We start from the raw sequence: 22223 nt of genomic DNA on the forward strand, positions 1-22223 counted from the left end.
TTGTGTGAGGGCATGATGGTCAATTTGCATATTACCGCTTTATTCTATAGGATGGGTAACTAGAACTTCTTTATCAGTTGTAGCGCCATGTCACACCTTCTGAGTCTGTCTAGGGACAAACATGGTCCACCATGACCACACTTTTGCTGTAGCCTTGATTTTAACAGCAGAAAGGATGAGAAACAACCTAAATGTTCATCAGTTATGGCCTGCTGCTGTTAAAAAGAATATATATACATGCACACGTTTACATATGCCCATATACATACACTTGCTGTATATAAAATATAGCTGGAAAGCAGCATTTGAAACTGGCAACTATGGTTTCTCTAAGGAGGTGAACTGAAAGGGGAAGAATGGGGATGAAGGGAAAGTTCTGAACACCTTTAAATACTATTTTATTTCATAGTTGCCTATTTAAAAATATTTAAGTCTGACTGGATGGTATGAACAGACATAGAAAGAACCATAAGACATGGTTAGGTGAAAAAAGCAAGCTGCAAGGTATACAGAAAGTGATTTGGGGGGTTATGTTGGTTATAGGTGTACATATGCATACATGACCCTGTTAATCATATGTACCTCCAGGGAAGAGGGTTGGGGCTCATTAAAGAGGGGGATCCCAGCCCTGGCCGGTGTGACTCAGTTGGTTGGGCATTGTCCCATGCACTGAAAGGGAAATGATTCCTGGTCAGGGCATATTCCTGGGATGTAGGCTCAATCCCTGGTAGTAGACATGTAGGAGGCAGCCCATAGATGTCTCCCTCTCACATCGATGTTTCTCTTCCTCTCTCTCTAAAAAATCAATTAAAATATTTAAAAATAAAAAAGAGCTTGGCCGGCATGGCTCAGTGATTGAGCGTCAACCAATGAACCAGAAGGTCATCAGTTCCATTCCCGATCAGGGCACATGCCTAGGTTTCAGGTTTGATCCCCAATAGCGGGTATGCAGGAGGCAGCCGATCAATGATTTTCACTCATCATTTGATGTTACGCTCTCTCTCCCTCTCCTTTCCTCTCTTGGCAACCCAACAAACAGGAAGGCTTGTTCCCCTTTGCTCTGGATCATATTCCAAATCCCAGGGGTCAATGCAGGGACTGTCCCACTGTCTACAGGGACCAAACAGGTAAGATGTGAGTGAAGTGGGCCAGGTGTGAGGGGAAAAAATAGGCACAGTGCTCCATGGCCACCAGCACTCAGCCTCAGGGTAGAGGAGATGACAGGGAGTTGGGGAGGCGCACCTTGCAGAAAAATGGAGTGCACAGCCCATTTAGTAGGGACTGTTACCTGGCAACCTGGATCCAGGGGTGCAAGGTCCTCTGCTGTTTCAAGCAATGCCTGAAACTAATGTTTTCTTTTTCTTTTCTTTTTTATGTCAAGTTAACTCAATGTTTTTTGTCACTCACCCTGGTTAGATTCCTTCCTTCTGTGCACTTAAAACTTGCCCAACTCGAAGCTAACAACGCCCATGGCACCATCCCCACCTGCCCCAGCCCACACACATCACATCACATCATCACATCCTGCCCTAAGCCTCCTGTTACCTCAGGGCCCTTTACCATCCGCCCTGAGGCAAACAGGCCTTATTTGAATCCCAGCTCTGTCCACCTCCAGTGAAGGAGCTGAGCACCTCTGAGCCTCAGTGGCCCGGTCTCTAAAACAGGGCAGTAGCTTCTGCCTCTTAGTTTCGCTGAAAGGAATAAATGAGACAGCAGCTAAAAGCGCTGGTCCTCGGACCAGCCTCTCTGGGTTTAAGACCCGCTGTTTCTCATCAAGTTATTTAACCTTTCTAAGTCTCCGTTTCTTTATCTGCCAAAATGGGGCTCAATAACAGTGCCTCTCTCCTACATACGAAATAATAGCAGTGGCAATAATAATGTATTAGTATAAACTCTTAACACAGTAAATCTTAAATGAACGGCAGTTGCCACCGTTGCCCTGGGGATAACAAGGCTCCTTTGAGAGTCTAATGAAAGCGAAGCCCCCTTCGCCCCAGGAAGAACGTACGTATGCGTGAACCTTTCCTTAGCTCTGCGGAGACCGACAAGCTCCCTGGTGCTCACTCACTGGCACCGAGTTTAGAATCCCATGTTTTAGGGAAGACCTTTTTTTTTTTTTTTTTTTGTAAAAACACTTAAACATTGGTTAGGAGGGTAGGTCTCGTGTCACACGCACATGCAGGAACACTGGCTGTGGGCACAGTGCTGTAAGCAGATGCCTAAGCTTATTCAGTTGCTCAACTGGAACTTCACGCCCATTGATTAGAAACTCCCCGTGTCCTCCTCCACCAGCCCGACAGACACCATCCGGCTCTCGGGTCCCCCGAGATTGCCTGTTTCAGATCCTGCACACACGTGGGATCATGCAGTCTGTCTGTCCTTCTACGGCTGGCTTATGCCCCTCAGCATCTCGTCCTGCAGGCTCATCCATGTTGTCCCACGTGACAGGCTTTCCTTCTTTTCTAAAGCTGAGTAACATTCCATTGTGTGGATATACCACCTTTTCTTTCCTCATGCATCGTTTTAGAATCCATGTTCTACATTTGCATCTAGTGCGCCTTATCCTCCGCCCCTTAATAAAAAAAAAAGCAGCCTCGGGCCAGGAACAGGCCCTGTGACTCCTCGGCACCCCACAGAGACGGGCAGGAGAGGAAAGAGCACACACACTTGACCTTGGGCCAGGCCAGAGGGCTTTCCCAGCGAGTCACACCCCTTCTCTGCCGCAGTCACTGCACGTGCAGTGTGTGTGGGACACAAGCTTTGCTCTCACCGGTGCCGTAACGGGTGACATGTCTGGGGAGGACTTGGGACAGTCTCACCTTTAGTGAGATCCCGCCACCTGAAACCTTTGTCCCATCCCCCAGCCAGGGACAGAGCTGACTGCTACATCGTTATGGAAAACTCCAGGCAGAGAGAACCCAGCCAACGACCCACTAGAAGAGCAAGGGGGCTCTGGACCGGGGATCAGAACGACATTCACACCCCACGGGCGCCATGAACCATCTGTGGCAGCTCAGGGCCCTCTGGCTCCTACAGACTCTCAGATCTAGGAGGACAAGACAACTGCCAGGACCTTCTCAAAGGTGAGCAATTTGTGTTTGCCGGGCTTTTTGAAATTTTCCAAGTCTCTGAGGTGAGCCTTGCAGAACAGAGGGGAACGTTCTCTTCATCACCAAGGGCAAAGCTGGGCACCCCCACCTGCCTTAGCACCACCTCGCCACCCACCTGTTAATCTGCTATCATGCGCTGGCAGCGTAACTTGCCCCCCCTTCTCTTTCTTTATCTCCTCGGTCATGAAAAACGGTTTCTATTTAAGTGACTAAATAGACCAGAAAGAATCAAGACAGGAGAAGGCGCGTGGTCACCAGGCTGAAACACTTTCCATCTAATCCCTCTAGAGAAACATGGCAGGAATGAGAAGCTTTGATTCAGATTTTAATCTGCTCTCAGAAGACATTCGGGGTCTTGATACCTTCATAAACCCCTCTTTTTTCCCCTGATTTCTATTTTGGGCTCAAACACTGTGTCAGGGGACAGCAGGTGAGATAGATACACAGGCCTGTCCTCGACTTCTCTGACTAGAGATGACACTTCTTAGCTGAGAGGCCTGGTCCCAGAGGAGCCCAATTTTCCCTCCAGCTCCCTGCAGACTGGTGTCCTTAGAAATGTCCCTGGTGTACTGACAGCCCCAGGTTGATACATTTCCATACAAGGAGTCCCTCAGACAGAAGGGACTTCCCTGGTTAGTTATGGAACTAAGGATGGCCGTTAGCACTCGGAGACTCAGCTTGCTCTCTGGTAAAACGGACCAGCATCCTTACTCAGTGGAGGTTGTGCTGATTAAACGAGATCAGGTATGGCAAAGTATAGAACCTGAAGTCAGAGGAGGAATTTATGTAATTATGGGTTGCTCCCCCGTTTCCTCTGAACTATCAGAAGAATGGATCATCAATGATGGTACAGCCATGGGACAGGTTACACAGTCCTTCAAAGCGTACTGGGGCCCCAGCCAGGTGGCTCCATTGGTTGGAGCGTCATCCCATACAACAAAAAGGTTACGGGTTCGATCACTGGTCAGGGAGTTTATGGGAAGCAACCAATCGATGTTTCTCTCTCTCCCTCTCCCTTTCTCTCTCGCTAAAATCAAGCATATCCTGGGGTGAGGATTTTTTAAAAGGGTATTGAGGTGGGGGAGTTCTGACAGATGTGGGGGTGCTCCATCCAGACTTGTACCTGGAAGAAGGAGCAGTTCACTAGCCCGTGCGCAGAGGCTTTCAAATATGCAAACACGAACCACTGTCACAGAGAAAGGCGCCACAGCACGCCAGCACCGGCACAGCTGTCCTCCCAGGGAGGGTGATTTGTGTTTGCTGGGCTTTTCTAAAGTTTCCAAGTCTTCTGTGGTGGATGTGTCTTATTTTCCTAATTAGGAAAAAATCTGCAGGACATTTCGAGAGATGACAAAGGGCTTTTTGTAATTTTCACAGGGCAAAATGTAAAGGGCAGGACCAGAGGGCATAACGTTAGAAGTGCCTGTTCCCACAAGTTTACAAAGGAGCAAGGACATCTGACTGGTAATAACAAGAATGGCCATAACAACAAAAAACCACTAATAATAACATCAACACCTCGCGTTTTGAGCACCTACAAGGTGCCAAGTACTTTCTCTTCAGTGTAACCGCTCTGTGAGGCTGATACTATCCTGGTGTTCATTTTGCAGAGAAGGAAAGGAAATGTCAGAGAAATTAGGTGATTTGTCCTGGGGATCCGCATACCCTTTCTCAGAGGCCAGGCAGACAAAGGCTGGGTGGGGGACCCTCTGCCAACAGTCGGACATCAGGGCTACCATATCTCTCTATGTCAGCAGTTCTCAACCTATGGGTCGCGACCCCTTTGGGGGTCGAACAACCCTTTCACAGGGGTCGCCTAAGACCATCGGAAAACACATATATAATTACATGTTGTTTTTGTGATTAATCACTATGCTTTAATTATGTTCAACCTGTAACAATGAAAATACATCCTGCATATCAGATATTTACATTACGATTCATAACCGTAGCAACATTACAGTTATGAAGTAGCAACGAAAATAATTTTATGGGTGGGGGTCACCACAACATGAGGAGCTGTATTAAAGGGTCGCGGCATTAGGAAGGTTGAGAACCACTGCTCTATGTCCTGGAGACCTGGTCCGACCCCACAGGGAAGCTGCACCCTCTGAGTCGCCCAATCATCTAGTCCAGTGATGGCGAACCTATGACATGCGTGTCAGAGGTGACACACGAACTCATTTTTTTGGTTGATTTTTCTTTGTTAAATGGCATTTAAATATATAAAATAAATATCAAAAATATAAGTCTTTGTTTTACTATGGTTGCAAATATCAAAAAATTTCTATATGTGACACGACACCAGAGTTAAGTTAGGGTTTTTCAAAATGCTGACACGCCGAGCTCAAAAGGTTCGCCATCACTGCTCTAGTCCAACAGAACTTTCTGTGGTGGTGGAAGCGCTTTACCCCTGTGCTGCCACGGGTGGCTGTGGGGCCCTTGACATGTGGCCAGTACAACGGAAGACATGAATTTTCAAACACTGATATTTAATTTATATCTAAGGTTAGGTAGCCACATGCGGTCGGTGGCTACCATATTGGACAGCGCAGCTCTAGCCCACTCTGGTTGGCACAGTTGACCCAGAGGAGCCCCGGTCTAATCTGGGCCTTCCCACTTGTGACAGGGAAGGCCTCCACAGGTCCTCAGGCCTCCCGCCCAGCTGGCTGCCAGATCACCAGCCTTTCCAAGGAGGTCATGAGATCTCCATCTGCCAGATGGAGAAAGAGCAGGGAACTACTTCGTTGAAATCCGTGGAGTGTTTACCACGTGCCTTGGCACTCTGCATACGTGGAATCTGTGTACCACCTTCTCCTGGGAAGGGTGATTATCCCCATTCCACAGATAGAAAAACCGAGGCTTCAGGTGGTAAAATAACCTGTTCAGTGCCACAGAACTAGGAAATGCGGGACTGAGACTTGAACCCAGGCCTGAATGATTCTATCTCACCATACAGCTGCCCTCAGTGAGACCTCTGGCTTCCCACCCTGCACCCTGAACACGTCTCTAAACCTCTCCCCTTCCAGGGTGCAGAAGGCCAGGAAGGAGGGACTGGCCGCCCCAAGATACTCACGTATATGAGTCCTGAGAAGTACCTCTCCCTCAGGTTGTGCAGCACGGAGGCTTCGTTGAGGCAGGTCAGCTCTGCCATGTCCTCCACCTTGGAGAACTTGGGTGGGTTCATCTTCTGGATGTCATCTTTGCCGACTGTCACCTTCTTGCCGTTCTCCACCAGCTCCACGATCACCTCATCCCCCTTCTCCTCCTTGATGCTGGCCGCCTCGAAGCCCTGCTTCTCCGAAGGGATCCAGACCAGCTTCTTGGCAGACCAGTCGGCCTGGGCCACTGGGCTGTTGATGAAGTTCTTGTCCACAAAGAGGAACTTCTCATCGTCACTGAGCTGGCCCTTCTGCGCCATGGTGCCTGGTTGGTCCCCTGTGGAGGAAGGCGACAGGGTCAGAATCGGGCCAGAGCTAAGCTCTCACCTCACCATGCCTGGGACCACCATCTGAAGAAACGGTCCGCAAAGTACAAGGGTGTCCCCTGCAGTACTGTTTCTGTCGTCAGAGAATGGAAACAACCAGCCCTTCCAGAAAAGATCTGCACCACTGCCTAGTGTTCATCAACATGGCACTGGATACATAAACCATGGGGTTTTCATGCAATGGAAGACCAATCCAGGGCTTAAGAAGCAAGAAATATGTCTGCATGTGTTGACATAGGAAGATATCCAACTCTGAACATAGAGTTACCACATGGTCCAAAAGTTCCATTCCTAGGTATATACTCAAGAGAACTGAAAAAATACATCCATACCACAACTTGTATGGGAATGTTCATAGAAGCATTATTCATAATAGCCCCAAAGTGTAAAAACCCCAAATGTCCATCAACAGATGAATGGATGAATAAAATGTGGTCTAGCCATACGATGAAATATTACTCAGCCCTAAAAAAGAATAAGTACTGATATATACTGCAAAATGGATAAACCTTGAAAATATTATAAGTGAAGGAATCCAGTTATAAAGGGCCACATATTGTATGATTCCATTTATTTGAAATGTCAAGAGTAGGCAAATCCATAGAAATAGATTAGTGGTTGCCAAGGGCTGGGAGAGAAATAGAGGGGGACACCTAAGGGGTACAGGGTTTCTTTTGGGGCTAATGAAAATGTTCTAGATATTGTAGCAATGGATGCACAGCTCTGGGAATATGCTAGAAGCCATTGAATGGTATAATTTAAAAGGATGAATTATATGATATGCGAATTTTTCTCAGTAAAGCTTTCAAAAATGAAATAAAAGGAGAGATTGTAAAACAGTAGGTATAATATCCCATTTTATTTTAAAACATTTAGATTCCAGCCCTGGCTGGTTTGGCTCAGTGGATAGAGTGTCGGCCTGCAGACTGAAGGGTCCCAGGTTCGATTCCGGTCAAGGGCATGTACCTTGGTTGCAGGCACATCCCCAGTAGGGGGTGTGCAGGAGGCAGCTGATCAATGCTTCTCTCTCATCGATGTTTCTAACTCTCTATCCCTCTCCCTTCCTCTCTGTAAAAAATCAATAAAATATTAAAAAAAAGAAAAATACACAAGAGTTGAAAGGTGAATATATTTAAATTATGAGCTCACTGTGACTTAAAAAACTCATAGGCATCCTTGTAAGATGCTGGGAAACAAACTCATTATTTGGAAAACTGGTTAAGAAAAGGGGGTAGGGCAACACATTGATTCTGCCTTTCTTATACAAATTGTTCAAGGTCACTACATAACTGACAAGGAGAAGTCTGTCTTTATTTTTTTTAAGTCATTAAATGTCCTTTCAACATGGGGAGCCCATTGTGACACCTTCTCCATCCTATTTTCTAGATGTGTCCACGAGGTGGGTGCTGAGGCAACAGGCTCTTTGGAGGCCTGTCCAGCGGCCTGCTCCACACCCTCTGACCACACCTGCAGGAGCTGCGCAGTGCTGGAGACACCGGCTCTCGCCCAGCTCTTCCAACACCCCCTTTCCCCTCCCCACCCAGGCTGCTGTGCTCCAAGGCAGAAGGTGAAGGCTGAGTTAGGATGCACAGTCACCAGGACGTACTGTGTGGTCAACGGCCTACTTCAGCAAAAGACAATTCACCGTTCCTTTGAATTCACCGAGATAATCCTCACGCTTGGGCCCCAAATCCCATGGAGATGGAGTAACCCCCATACCCAATGAATGGGCCCTGGCGCTGGGCAGCCAGTCCTGAAATGCAGACTTTGCAAGGCAAAATCAGAGGGGCAGAAGCTCCAATACCTACTTTTCTCCCTCCGGGGTGAACATAACAAGAATAAAAACAAGAAGCTGATTTGCTCCAAGGGGTGGTTATTTCTCTTGGGAGACCAGTTCTAGAAGCTCATTTTATTTTATTTTTATTTTTTTAAAACATTTTTATTGATTTCAGAGAGGAAGGAAGAGGGGGAGAGAGATAGAAACATCAATGATGAGAGAGAATCATTGATTGGCTGCCTCCTGCACGCCCCCCACTGGGGATGAAGCCCGCAACCCAGGCATGTGCCCTTGACTGGAATCGAACCTGGGACCCTTCAGTCTGCAGGCGGATGCTCTATCCACCAAGCCAAACCGGCCAGGGCGAAACTCATTTTAAAAAAAGATGGAGAAATAAGCAAATCATTCCCTAAATCTGAATAATCACTTCCGTTATTCAAAAAGGAGAAATAAAGACTAGGAGAGAACATACATTGTCCTGAGTTTAGCCATCACATTTCCTGCATTTTTTTTTTGTTAACCAATGTCACCCCAATAAATTCAATTTAAAAGTTGTTTTTGAACTCCTCTTGGGACTTAATAAGCCCAACAGCTTCCTCCCCTTACTCCACTTTCACCGTTGTTAAAAGTACTCCCTCTACTTGGAAGAATTCCAGCTAATAAATGCAGGTGAAACAATAAAACCAAAACATAGCAATTTTGTGATCCCCAATAAAATAATAGGCGTTGGCTATAATATCAATAGTTGCTAAAACCATTAGGCCAGTGGTCAACTTCCTCATGTCTCCGCCTCACGGGGAGGGGAGGGCTGTGAAATCATGGAGGGCCAGGCCGACCCCCAGAGCTTCTTTCTGAGTCAGTAGGTCTGGGATGAGCCCAGGGATCTGCCCTCGTCTCACAAGCTCCCAGGTGAGGCTAAGAATGCGGGTCTGGGCCCCACGCTTTCAGGCCCGCTGAGATAGATGAAAAGCAGGTGGAGAACTTGATAATGGATGGGCCAGGCTGGCACCACCCAAACCTACTAATGAACCTTAATATCACACAAAGAAAGAATTGATCAGATACGACGCGTCTCCAGATGGGATGCCGTAGGAAGTGCCACCGCCACCCATGAAATGTTCTTACAAAAAGGAAAGAACAGAAGCTGACAAAGCCTCCGATCTAACCCGTTTACATAAAACGCAGGGCACAGGGGACATCATGATCCATGTCATGGGCGTGCAACGAAGTCCAGAAGGTGGAAAAGCATAGAACAGATGACCCAGCTTCTGTAACACACAAAGTACCAAAAAAAAAATCAGGGGACCCTATAGATTAGAAGGGATTTCAAGACACATAAGAGAAATGGGAGGAGGGTGATGATGAAATGAAACTCGCTTCAGGTGTGATAAGGATTGAACTTGAGTGACAGGTACCCGAGGTGTCACACCATTCCCTCTACCTTTGAATATGTTTGGAAGTTTCCATAATGGAAAATTCAAACAAGTACAATAAAAGATAAACACTGATAGAGGGAAAGAAAGAACGCCCCCGCACTCCAACATACAGGCCAAAGCACAAATAAAGGCATACGCTGTACTTTTAAAAAAAACACCCCTTAAATGGAAAGCTTTGAAGAATTAAAAGTAATTGTCGGAGGAAAAATTTTTTTATTTAACAAGCCCTCCCAAATGAAACATTTATGAGCTAATTGGGAAAAGTTGAACATTGACTCACTGTCGTTTATATTAGGAAAACCTGTGAAATTCTTTGGTGTGAAAATGGTACTGTGATTTCATTGGTTTACAGAGTCCTTTCCTTTTAGAGACATTTGGAAATATTGATAGAGAAAATGATAAACTGGGGTTTATCTCAAAATAATCAGGGCAGGGAGGAAATGAATGGGGGTGGAGAGGAAAGAAGATTGGCTCAGGTGTTGATAAATGCTTATGCTGTTCTGTCTACTTTTGCATATTTGGCATTTTTCCTTAAAAAAATATTGCCATATAAAATTTATAAAACTACCTCCTACTTGTAAGCATTGTCAATGGTGCACCATCTCCCATTTGGCCTGTATGTCAAAGCCAGTGAGGAGTTTTCTGAACTGGGCTAAATCCTTCACATGCAGGACCACCAAATAACATCACCACAGTCTCTGGAGGTAGGTTTTATGATAAGCTCCATCTTACAAGTATGGAAACCGAGGCTCAGAGAGGTGAAGGAATCTGCCTCAAGTCACACAGCAAAAAAAGTGGCAGAGCTAGGATTTGAATCCATGCCTGATTGCATACTATGTTCTTCTGCCTCCCAGATAAGCTTGATGGGCTTGTCGGGAGCTCAGTGGAGTATTTGCAATGAAGGAATTGATCCTTTTAGGCACCTGGCACATAATAAACATTCAAAAGGGGATCCAAATCAACCTGCACCCCACAATCAGAACAAATCTCACAGACACAGCTGAGAAGGCAGATGCAAGGAGGACAGTCTGTGTGATTCTTGTTTATAAGAGGTTCAAAACCAGGGAAAACAGATGGTGATACATCATGACTGGAAGGGTGGGACAAGAGGGGGCTTGCAGGCTGATGTTCGCCGGTTGCACGGGTGTGGGCACTTTGTGAAATTCCTCCGGCTGCACGCCCACAGGTGTGTGCGTCTTTTCTGGACATAAAGTACACTTCCATGAAAAATTTTGGCTGCCTTTCCTTTCCCTTTCTGTCTTTAATTGTGGTAAAATACACAGAACCTAAACTTTACCACCTTAATCATATAGCTATGCAGTTCAGTAGTACCAAGCACATCTATATTACTTCCCAGTCAATAACAAGCTTTTGAATGGTAGCTGATTGTTCTCAAGAGGGCTGGGAGAGGTGTTTTATTTATTCCTAGCAGGATGACGACTAAGTAGGCCCTTTCTTTCCTTTTTTAGGTTAAGACTCTTTTGCTGCCTTTTTTATTGAATTGATTGGGCTCTTTCTAATTGCAATGTTGGTGAGCTGCCTTAACAGTCAGGAAAAACAGCAAAAAACACAACCGAAAAATAAAAGGACACAGGAATCCCCATGGCCAGGAAGCCTGTCTAATCCAGGATTTAAAAAAAACAAACACACAAACAAGATCAAGTGCAAAGAGTCGGTCTCTGTCCAAAAAAGGAGAGAGAGCATCTGGCTAGCTCCCAGGGCTTTCATGCCTGTGGCAGTTACGATGTGTGACATCTGCTTTGGTCACAGGAGAAGAAGGAAGAGGAAAGAAGAGCCTGACTTCACCCTAGCAAGGCATTCCCCAGTGTGCTCTGTGGAACCCCAATCCCTTGGAATATTTGGGGTGGGGTGCGGCGGGATTTAGGGAGGTAGAGAGACAATCTTCAAAGAAAAATAAAAAAAAACCGTCTGTGGTCAAATCCATTTGAAAAGTACTCCATGTTCCCTCCCCCTCACTGAGGGGCAGAACACTTACCAGGACGTCCGAGGTCCCGGCAGGTCCCGAAGAAAAAAACAACTACTTCACTCCTTTGAACCCAGAGCTCCCCAAAACATTTGGCCACAAACCTCTTTTCCCACTAAACACGGATGAAATCCCACAGATTTGCCCTTGAGGAAATTCAGCGAGCCTCGCAGATGAATAGTGCAATATTAGTCAGCATAGCTGCTACAATTTATTGAGTGCCAGCTTTATCGCATTGAACCCCAGGAGAGATACCATTGCCTGACTTACAGGTGAGGAAACAGGCACAGAGAGGTTAAGTGAGTTGCCCACCGTGGCACAGCTAGATATGGCGAAATCCAATAAAAAAAGTATTTTCAAAGTGATCTCTTCTGCTCTGTCCACCTTCTTGGAAACATGCAGAGAACCCGAGGACTGAAGGAAATCCAGGCACACAGGCAACACAGCCTGGATCAGACTCGGCAACTTGAGGGCTCTGAGTAACTTGGTTTTATTGTTCTAAGGACTTTGCCTCAGCACGCATGCAGAACCTTGAGTCGGGGACACCCCGGCAGAAAGGGTCAGGTCAGGCACTCGGAGGGGCCTGGGGCCATGCGGGATGAAAAGTAGCTTTGCCAAACTGCAGCAGAGATCCGAGGCTGCAGTCCTGGGGTGGAATTCTCCCATGAAGGGAAGCACTACCTGGCCTGCTGCTCCCTGCGGCGGTCTTTAATTCAGAGCGGGGTTTTCCATTTCAAGACTATGGACACTGGGGCTGGATAACCCTCTGGCGGGAATGGGAGCCGTCCTGTGCATTGCAGCATCTCTGCCCTCCACCCACTAGATGACAGCAGCATACCCTCCCCTGGTCATGACAACCACAAATGTCTCCAGACATTGCCAGGTGTCCCCTGGGAGGCAAAACCGTCCCCAGTGAGAACCACTTCGCTGGAGTAAAAAGACCGGCTCTATTGGGAAAGACAATCCAAGCTGAGGACAGTCGCTACTTAGTCAACACCAGCCTGGAACGTCAGCTGCGGACGGTCACCTCCGATCAGACAGAAACAGCTGCCCAGGTGGGCAAACCTGCAGGAGGACCCCCAGCACCTCGTTTCTTCCTCTCCTAGCCCCCCTTCTCCTCGCCTCCCCTAACCACGTCTTGCATCAGCTGCGAGGGCTGAAAGGACACCTCCAGGATTATGACCCAGGATTGATGAATACAAAGTACAGCTCGTGATCAAGGGCTGCCCTTGAACGTTCCAACGAAAGCAGAGGACTCCGTCGCTGTCGGCGTTAGCAATGCCTGGCACAGCTGAGTGCCTCAGTCCCGGCTTCCTTCCCAACACCTGGCTTCACTCTGAGCGCAAACAAGCTGTTCGTTAGCCTCAGGGTTACAAGTCCCAGCTCTGCTCCAATCTCGCTGGGTGACTCTGAGCAGGTCACTCTCGCTCTCTGTGACTTATATTTTTCATTTGGGAGGGAGAAGGGGGGGGGGGCTGGCCTAGCTCTAACATTGTATGGTATCTGTGATTCTAGATCAAAGCATTGAGATTGGACCAATTGAGAAGGGCCAACTGCTTTAGCTTGTTTTAACATCAATTTTATTTTCCCCAGGGGACCTCAGGGGTAAAGGGCTTTCCCCTTTTGCTTCTGCATTAATGAAAAGTGAATAAAATACTCCAGAGCCCAAAGAGTGTAGGATCTGCACATCATCAGGCCTGGTGGACAGCTTCCCTCAGGATTTTACTGCCAAGACACTGGTGCAAGATGCTGGGCACAGATTCAAATACCTCCAGGGTCAGGTGAGCAATGCAGAGTGACCCCAGGCCAGAGCTGGCGGGGCAGAGCCCTTTCACCCTCTCCAAAGAGAGTGGCAGCTCGACCCCCACTCCTGTCACCCAGCGAGGATGTGGGCCCTGCATGCCAGACCTTCAATAGGCCTGAAGTCTGAATTTAGGTTCACTATACCCATCCCTACAGTGAAATCACGGCACATTGTAAATGCCACTCAGGCAAAATAAAAGCCTCTGGGCCTGATCTAGGACACAACCCGCCAGCCGGAAGGGCCTGTGAAGTGGAGAAATTGGTTCTGCCCCAGGTGTGGGAGGAGCCAAGAGTGCAGAGGGAAGCAGGAGAGGGACTGGACTCCCTAGATGCACCCATTCTCGGGGCCCCAAATTGTCCCTGTGAGGCAGTTAGGACTCTTCTACTCATAGGGTATCCGGCAAGGCAATTTATTATATACTAGAGGCCCGATACATGGAATTTGTGCAAGGGCCTTGGCCCCAGCCCCCGCCCACTGCCGCCACCGCCCGCTGCGGCTTTGTCTGGAAGAAAGGAGGTTCGGAAGGACGTCTGGTCTAATTAGCATATTACGCTTTTATTATTATAGATATCATCTCTCCCTGTCTCATAAGTGTCCAGCGAGGTGGGCATTATTTTTTATTCCTAAAATACCTCCAAGGTCCAGAGAAGTAAACTAAAGGCCTTCGCTTGCAAAAGTTGGAGCTAGGATTTGAAGCCAGATCTGTCTGAACCCAATCTCCTCTTAGCAGAAAATCTCTCCTCTGCTCCACGGCCTCACACCACAGCCCCTTCCCCACCAACCACATCCCCCATCTTCCAAGATCATCTCCCCCGTCCTGCCAAGGAAGCCTGACCTCACCTTCCAGGAAAAAGGTGAGCGGTGAACCTGCCACTTCAGTGTGGCCTTATAACATCTGTCTAACTCATTTGCATACTGTTTTTAAAGGAAGTTATTTTAATTAGTAAAGCTGAATTATTTTTTCCTCCCTACAAAGGCAGCATGGTTAGCAAGAGACATGGTAACTCCTATGGGTGATGCTTTGGTGATAGAACCGGTCATTTCTGGCCCTAAAGCCCCATTGTATTCTGTGTCTGACACTCTGGCACAGCACAGCTTAGCAATCAATGTACAGTCACGTATGTGACCATCAGGAGCTTACATTTACAGTGTCCTTGGAGGCCGCTTCAGCAGTCTCTATCCATTTCAAATGTGCCTGGTCTTTAACTTAGCAATTGCATTTCTGGGAATTTATCCTACAAATACACTCAGCCAATTAGACAAAAACAGATACACAGGATGTTCCCTGGAGTCCTGTTTATAAGAAATGGGGGGATGAACTGTTACGTTTCGATAAGGGGTTATTCAGTAAGATGCTATACTTCCATACAATGGAGGGTCATGCGGCCCATAAAAAGAAAACCCCCGAAATGTGCTGATATAGAAAGATGTCAAAAATATGTAATTTTATAGACCAAAGCTTAATTTATGGAATGCCGATATTTGTGTGTAAAAGGAAGATTTAACAGAGAAAAGTTTTAGAAGAAGCCCAAGAATACATTAACCATGACATCTAGAGATGGCAGGTGGCGGGGAGGGGGAGGCAGGGGAAAAAGCATTCTACGTGGAGAGTGGGGAATGGCTATCATGACCCTGGTGGCCTCAGACACTGGCCCCTTCTGAGCGCCCGTGTCACTGGCCGCTGCTGCACCAGCGGAGGGAGGAAGCCCACGCCTGCACCAGTGAGCAGGTGACGAGCCCCAGGGTCCTGTCTTAGGGACTTTGATGAGGACTGTTCCTCCCAAGCCCCTGCATCGCTGACATAAGTCAGAGATACCCACCTTCCCCCTGCAGATGCAACAGGCAGCACTAGCTTCTTCCTGCATCTTCTGATCCCACAGGAAAGCTCTTTCAGATTCCTGCTTGGCCTTCTCCCAACTTGTTTCCTCCACCGTGTGACCATGGTTAAAGGTGCTTTAAGGTCGGGGGTGGAGGGAGGGGACCTCAGAGAGCAGAAGAGCCACTGGGAAAGCCAGAGAGGCTGCCTCCACTCACAGGTGGAAGCTCTCAAAGGGTGCCAGGGCCACGTCAACCAATCACGAACGGGCCAATATACCTGGAATTGCCGTGCTCCTGCCACAGGAGGAAGTGTGGCTATACTAAAACAGAAGATTCAACCACCACCTCTGGCTCAAATAAGGATTGGGTTTATGAAGAGATTACACAAAAGGAAAATTGGGAACATTTCTTCTCTATGGATAGACCACACAACAGGCTTCCTGCTTCTGCCAAGTACCCGCTGTGCCACAGTGAGCAAGATCCTTCAAGTCTCTGGCCATGTGTGCTATAAATAACCAGCCGCTCTCGCTGGCCAGGGGCCAGGCACTGTGCTCAGCCCTTCATGGGCATTATGCTATTTAACCCTCCCAACAGGGTAATAATCTCTTAGGCACTGGAGTTAGAAAGAGCTCCCTTTGTCAAATTCCGTCTTCCTCATTGGCTAGTTGAGTTATCTTGAGCAAGGTATTCACGCTCCATGGTTATAAAACAAGCGCCCATTTTACAGATTGGAAAACTGAGGTTTGAGAAGGCCAGTGTGGGGGATTTTTAGTTTTGCTTGTGACAGTCTAGGATTCCAATGGATTTAAAATTGGACTTGGCTTTCCAGAAAAATCTAATAGATACCTGTGAGAATTACATGGTTGTGCCAAAGCTTAATATCCACCTGCTTGGATCCATCGTACTGAGGAAAGGAGATAACATCCTGCCCCCCTCCCCCCTGCCCAAATAAAACTTCAAAATTAGAGAGTAGGAAAAACTGATTCCCCTTTCCTCCCAATGCCTTCTCCTCTGGGCTCCTCCACTTGGTCCTGAATGGGAAGGACAAGGGCAGAGAAATCCCCAGAGTCCCAACCAGCAAAGCTGCAATAGGAGGCTAATTTGCGAGGGGGCTGGGGATGGCCTCATGGAAAACGCTACCATAAATGGGCATGTTTGCCTCAATCTCAGCCCTCACACAGAAATGTAATGATAACAACTACCTTGTAGGGAATAACACGTCTATTTCAGACACAAAAATAAAAAAACATGGTGTATACAAGGCGGGCCCCCGAAACTTCTCGGGGAAGACCCAGCTAGTTCACGTCTTGGACTCTTGGGATGAGAGCCCACCTACGGTCACCCGGCTAGTTGACTACCACTCCACCAGGGGTCACACGGCGCCTTTTATTTGAAATTCACAAAAGGTCAGTTTATGTTTTCTTCAAAGAGAAGACGGTAAACATTTGCCTTCTTGGAAACATTTGGTCCCACAAGAAACCCGACTCGGACAAAGGTTTTGTTCGTGATAAAGAAAAAAAAAAGATGGTGAGGTCAAGGGGATAGACTTGGCATCAGACAGACCCAGGAATGGGATCTACCACTTGCTAGCTGTGTCATACCGGGCAAGCTACCGAACCTCTCTGGGCCTCAGCTGCCTTGTATACTCATCAGGCGTCAGAATGCCTCCCTTACAAGGTGGTTGCGATAATTAAATGAGATACATCAAGTCAAACACTGTTACAGCACCTGGCACGTAAGCGCTCCATCCGTGGCAGCGCCTTCAGTGGGAAGGCTCCAAAAGAAGACTGCTCTTCCTTCCACAGATACCCAACCCCCTGTCTTATAAATGCCATCTAATGACTTTCAAGCTCCCTCTCCTGATCAAAATTCTGCAACGGAGCTTTAAGGAAACCAAACAAACCAAGAAGACTGCACCAAACAGAACAAAACTATGCAAGGCAGTTTACTAACAGCCGGCCTGTCTTCCCTTCGCCAAACCCCGGCCAGTGTGCAATTTAGTCTATCAGTTCCTAGATAGACTAATCGCTCCCTGTCTCGGGTTTCTAAATATTTTCTTTTACTTCTTGATAAATATGGCTTTGAATGGTGCCTTTCCTCAAGCAGCAAAATCCCCACCAACTGTTCTCTGCGCAGGGAGGAAACTTAAAACACGCAGTAGCCACACATTGCTTTCGCCGGCTTTGTGAGGCCTGAGAGTCAGTTCGCACGGGCTGCTCTGCAGAAAGCCCTGGTGCAATCTTATTTAATGCACCTGCAGGTCATGGAGGCAAAGGCGGACTTTGGCAGCGGTCTAGGCATTTGAGGTCCCTGGGATCAACCTGGATGAATTTTTTAAAATTTGGAGGAAGGGGATCTGGAAGAAAACTGGGCTGGGCTCTAATAAATGAACTGGATCATAACCAGCCTATTTCTCCCGGGTTATCAACAAGCACAGCCTCTGGACTGATGATAAAATACTGCCCTCTCTGGGAGAATGTGCCCATGTGTTTTTAACTGAGTTAATGCCTCATCAGCAGAACCTAGCAGTGCTTCCAAATCCAGGTGCAGTGAACTTGGCGTGACTATGTGACAGGAATGGCCCTTCAGGAACGTCCACTGCACTCTTTTTGTGCCTAGACGAAAAGTTAGAAGCCTGGCCTCCGAGGCTGGACCTCTGAGATTTGTAAGGAAGCACATCTTCCAGATTTGCCTCAGAGCAAGAATCAGCTGGGACCCTTTTTACTTTTTAAGTTTTTCTGGAGATTCTAGTGTCACTGGAGGGGGGCCCAGGCATTGTCTGTTGTCTTTCATAAGTACCTCCAAAGTGCTACTAATCATTGCCGGTTTGGGGGAAATCTAAGGTGATAGGGCAGAGAGAAATAAAAATGGTGAGCCCCCACCCTCTCACCATAGTCCTGAAGAGGAGGGCAACGGATACACCTTACTGCGCCCCAGCCCCTGGAGGACCCTTAAAGCGCAGACCCAGTTCCCCTTCCCCCCACCAGGCCACACTACTTACAGATCTCCCACTGGGGGGATAACGGAGAAGAAACTGGATGGAGAGCTCAGATCTGGCACACCTCCCAGGCAGGGGCGTCCAAATCTCCCAACTCGCCCAAGACGCCTCTCTTTATAGACCCGGAGCTGCCCGCGGGTGGAAAGGGGGAGGCCGCCCAGGAGGGCGGGGTGGGGGAGGGTCCCGCACTGCTCCCTCCGCAGCGCCCCCTGCAGGGCCAGAGAAGCGGGCTTTTGGTCCAGGCTCTTGGGCGCACCTGGGGCGCCGGCAGAAGGGCGCACCTGGGACGGTCGCGCAGGGGCCAAGGCGGAGGCTCCAAGCAAGGGCACCTGCTGAAGTGTTGGAGCAGGTGTCTCACCCCCGGATCCCCGACAGTCCCCGAGACTCCGGGTCCCTAGAGAAAGGGGTCGAGTGGCCAAGGTCTATGGGGGATGCTTAAGAATTGCTTCCCCGATTCAGTTTCAGCCTAAGGGGCTCTAACCGCTTCCCTACTCCCACCCCCGGGCGGGGGGCGGGGGGTCGAGTTGATAGGTCCCCGCCCCCACTCCCTGTTTTATTCGCCTCCCGCTGTCTGGAAAGGGAGCCGGCCGTGTTGCCTAAAGGGTAGAAAAGGGGATTTTTTTGAACTTTGCAAAGTGCAAGGCAGGAGCCCCCGGACTGCTGGGAATTGTGCGGGAAGGGGAAGTTTTTACTTTTCCCAACTTGCCATCCCCACCTCCACCCACAAGAAAAAGAAACCCCACTGTTGTCGGTTGAGGCCCCGGGGCGCTCCATTCGCCGCCTCTGTGGCCTCAGGCAGGTCAGTTCCCTCCTCTGAGCCGTGTCCGCGGCGGAAACGTGTGTGGTCACTACGTGCTGTGATTTGCAAGGTGCACGTCAGGCTGCCAAGGGAATGCGGGCGGGGCCCCGCCCTCGCAGAGGCTTCTATCCCTCCCAGGAAATTCTTGCAGATTCTTGCCTAAAATTTGACTCCCTGTCCCTCTCCCCCTAGTGCCTCTACCAATCCCTTCTCTCTCTATCTCTCCCCCCACCTCTCTCCATCTCCTCATTGTCTGAAACTGTCTCTCCCCATCGCGGTTTCTTTCTGCCTTCTGCCTTTTTGTCGCTCTGTGTGTACAACTGTCACTGTCCATCGCTGTCTTACTGCCTCTCTTATGCCTCTGGTCTCTGTGTCTCTCCTGTAGGTCTCACTGTCTCTGTGTCTCTCCTGTAGGTCTCACCCTCTCTGGTCTCTGTGTCTCTGGCTCCAGTCTCTCTCCCTCTGCCCGGCTCTCCGTCTTCCCGGGTCTCGCTCCCTCGGTCACACGCACGCACACAGGCCATAAAAGGAAGCCCAGGCGGTGGGCTGGCCCCGCGCCAGGCCGGGGACCCGCGGGCAGCCCGGTCGCCCCGCTCCCCGCTCGGCACGGACTCCGAGGTTCCCGGTCCAGCTGGTCCTCCCTCCCCGAGTGAGTGCGGCGCGGGCGGGGGGCGCCGGGCGGGAGACAACCCAAAAAGGGCAGGCGCGGGCTCCTTCCTGCGGAATTCCCAGCGCCGCATACCAGCCCGGGGCTGCCCGCTCCCCCTGACTAAATATGGTGCCGAGCGGCCTCCGGAGCCGCGGGTCGCGCGCGGGAGGGGCCGCGCATGAGAGTTCTGAGAGTTCTGCATCGCAGACCCTCTTGGTCCCGTCCCCATCCTCTCCATCAAGCTCACCTGGTACGCACCCTGCAACACACTCAAGACCTCCTGGCAGCGCTTGGCGGGGTGGGAAGGAGACCCGTCTCCTTGACGCGGAGCCCCAGTCCCACGCGGGTCCCAGCTACTTCCAGCCAGAAGGATTGGGGAGAGGGTTAAAGGAGTTGAAGACCCTTTCGAAGGCTCTGTGCTTGGCATATGCCCCGTCTTATTCCACAAACCCTCCCCAGCTAAACAGGTCAGGTAATGGGGGAGGGGGGGGCACACTTTATTAATACCCCCATTTTGCAGGTGAGAAAACTGAGGTCCCAGAGGAGTGGCGCAGCTCTCACTGGGACTGGAGCCCACGATTGCCGTGATTCACCTCCAGAGAGATTCTAAAGGGACCTGCCCAGAAGAGTTGAGTTTGAATCTGCCAGTGCCAATTTTTAGCGGCGACTCCAGCAAGGAACTTGAACCCTGTGTCTGTTTCCCTACCTGTTAAATGGGAAGGACATCAGCTACTCCTGGCTATTTGTAAACAGTCCTTGAGAAGACCAGGTAAAATGAACACACTACATTGCTTCCTGTTAGTTGCTATTATTCTCAACAAACCTGAAACCAAGTAGAGTGGCACCAGGCCTTGGGGACATAGTGAGTGAGAGTCTGTCCTGCCCCAGTATTTGCCTACAGGCTTCCAGTCCCTCTTGGTCCCTTCCTCATCCTGCCAGCATCCAGCTCCCCTGGTCTTCACCCCCCAAAACACCCAAGCCCAGTCCCCTGCCCACAAATGGGCCTAAATCAAAGAGTCAAGACAGAGGCAGTATTCAGTTGGCTGGGGAAGTGAGGGATAAAGTTCTTCAGAAAATGATGAATGGGCTGCTTCCCCACGTGCTTTTTAATGTCTAGGCTGTAAAAGGAATGGAAATTGTCCCTGCGTGAGCACAGAAATGCTGTGAGCAGGGAAGAAAGGAAGGGGGAACTAAGTTGATCACTACCCTCCCCTGTTTGCAAAGATAGTCCAGAGCAGGCTGTCAGAATCAAACTTGCTGGCCTCATGGTATGAAGTGGCATTTTTCCCAGAGGCATTTCAAAGGGATTGCATTTGATTCCTTAAAGAAATTGGTAACCAAACACTGAATTCTACTGCATTATCTCACTTAGTCTTTATAACAACCCTATCAAGTAGGTACTTTAAAAAATCCTCCACACTCCTATTTTGCTGTTGAGAACCCAGGTTTGGTGATTTAACCAGCTAAGGCAGCACAGCTAGTTAGTGGTGGAGCAGGAATTCAAACCCCATCTGTCTGATGCAGTCTGAGGTTTTTAACTCATGATCTGCTAACCACCAGCCAGGCAACTTCAGGATGGTCAGTGAACCTCTCTGAGCCTGTTTTCTGGGAAATGCTACAGGTACTCAGGAACAGTATGTGCATGTACAGTCATTCAATAAGTATCTGTCCAACGCAGCAGCTCAGACGTTTGGATTTTCAAAAGTGCCTTGTTATCCCTGGCCTAACGGTTGGAGCGTCGTCCCATACACCAAAGGGTTTTGAGTTCAATTCCCAGTCAGAGCACATACCTAGGTTGCAGGTTTCAACCCCAGCTGGGGCGAGTACAGGAGGCAACTGATCAGTGTCTGTCTCACATTGATATTTCTCTCTCCCGCCTCCTCTCTAAAAATCAATGAACATATCCTCATGTGAGGATTCTTTTAAAGTGCATTTTTATAATAATAATTAAATCAGATACCTCCATTTTATTTCTCATAGCTCAAAAATCCAGTTAAGATTGAGGGAAACAAAAAAGTTATCTTTTCTAAAATGTTATTTCAGCCAAGAACTGTCAAGTATGGTTCCTTGGCGTGTCTTTTCTGTGAGGTGCCATGTCCTGGGACTTTCCATGAACTCAGGAAACAAGATGGCAGAGGAGAAATTTTTCTCCTGGAGTCTTTTTACCAAATAGCTTTGTATTTGCCACTGGCTTAAAAAAGCTTCAAAGTATCATCCCCTCTAGTTTTTAATATTTTCAAAGATTGGGTCCAAGCATGGTTTACTCCTGCACGTGCTTCACAATGTAATCATTTAAAAGTGTATCAGCCCTCAAATCATCCAGCTCAAGATCTACACACAACTCTGCCTCCCTGTGAATAA

The 22223-nt window shown here is 48.6% G+C and overlaps 1 protein-coding gene across 1 annotated transcript in view; it reads right to left on the bottom strand.

Annotated features, from left to right (window-relative positions):
• Positions 1 to 18488, bottom strand: part of MYH11 (myosin heavy chain 11) — a 113291-nt gene extending 94803 nt beyond the window's left edge. The window contains 2 exon segments of the mRNA XM_014467049.2: positions 6187 to 6548; positions 18418 to 18488. Coding sequence (XP_014322535.1) covers positions 6187 to 6531 — 345 coding nt within the window. The 5' untranslated portion in view covers positions 6532 to 6548; positions 18418 to 18488.
• Positions 18489 to 22223: the final 3735 nt, after the last annotated feature.

The sequence above is a fragment of the Myotis lucifugus genome, unplaced genomic scaffold (assembly GCF_000147115.1).
Source record: "Myotis lucifugus unplaced genomic scaffold, Myoluc2.0 scaffold_376, whole genome shotgun sequence".
Taxonomy (NCBI): Eukaryota; Metazoa; Chordata; class Mammalia; order Chiroptera; family Vespertilionidae; genus Myotis; species Myotis lucifugus.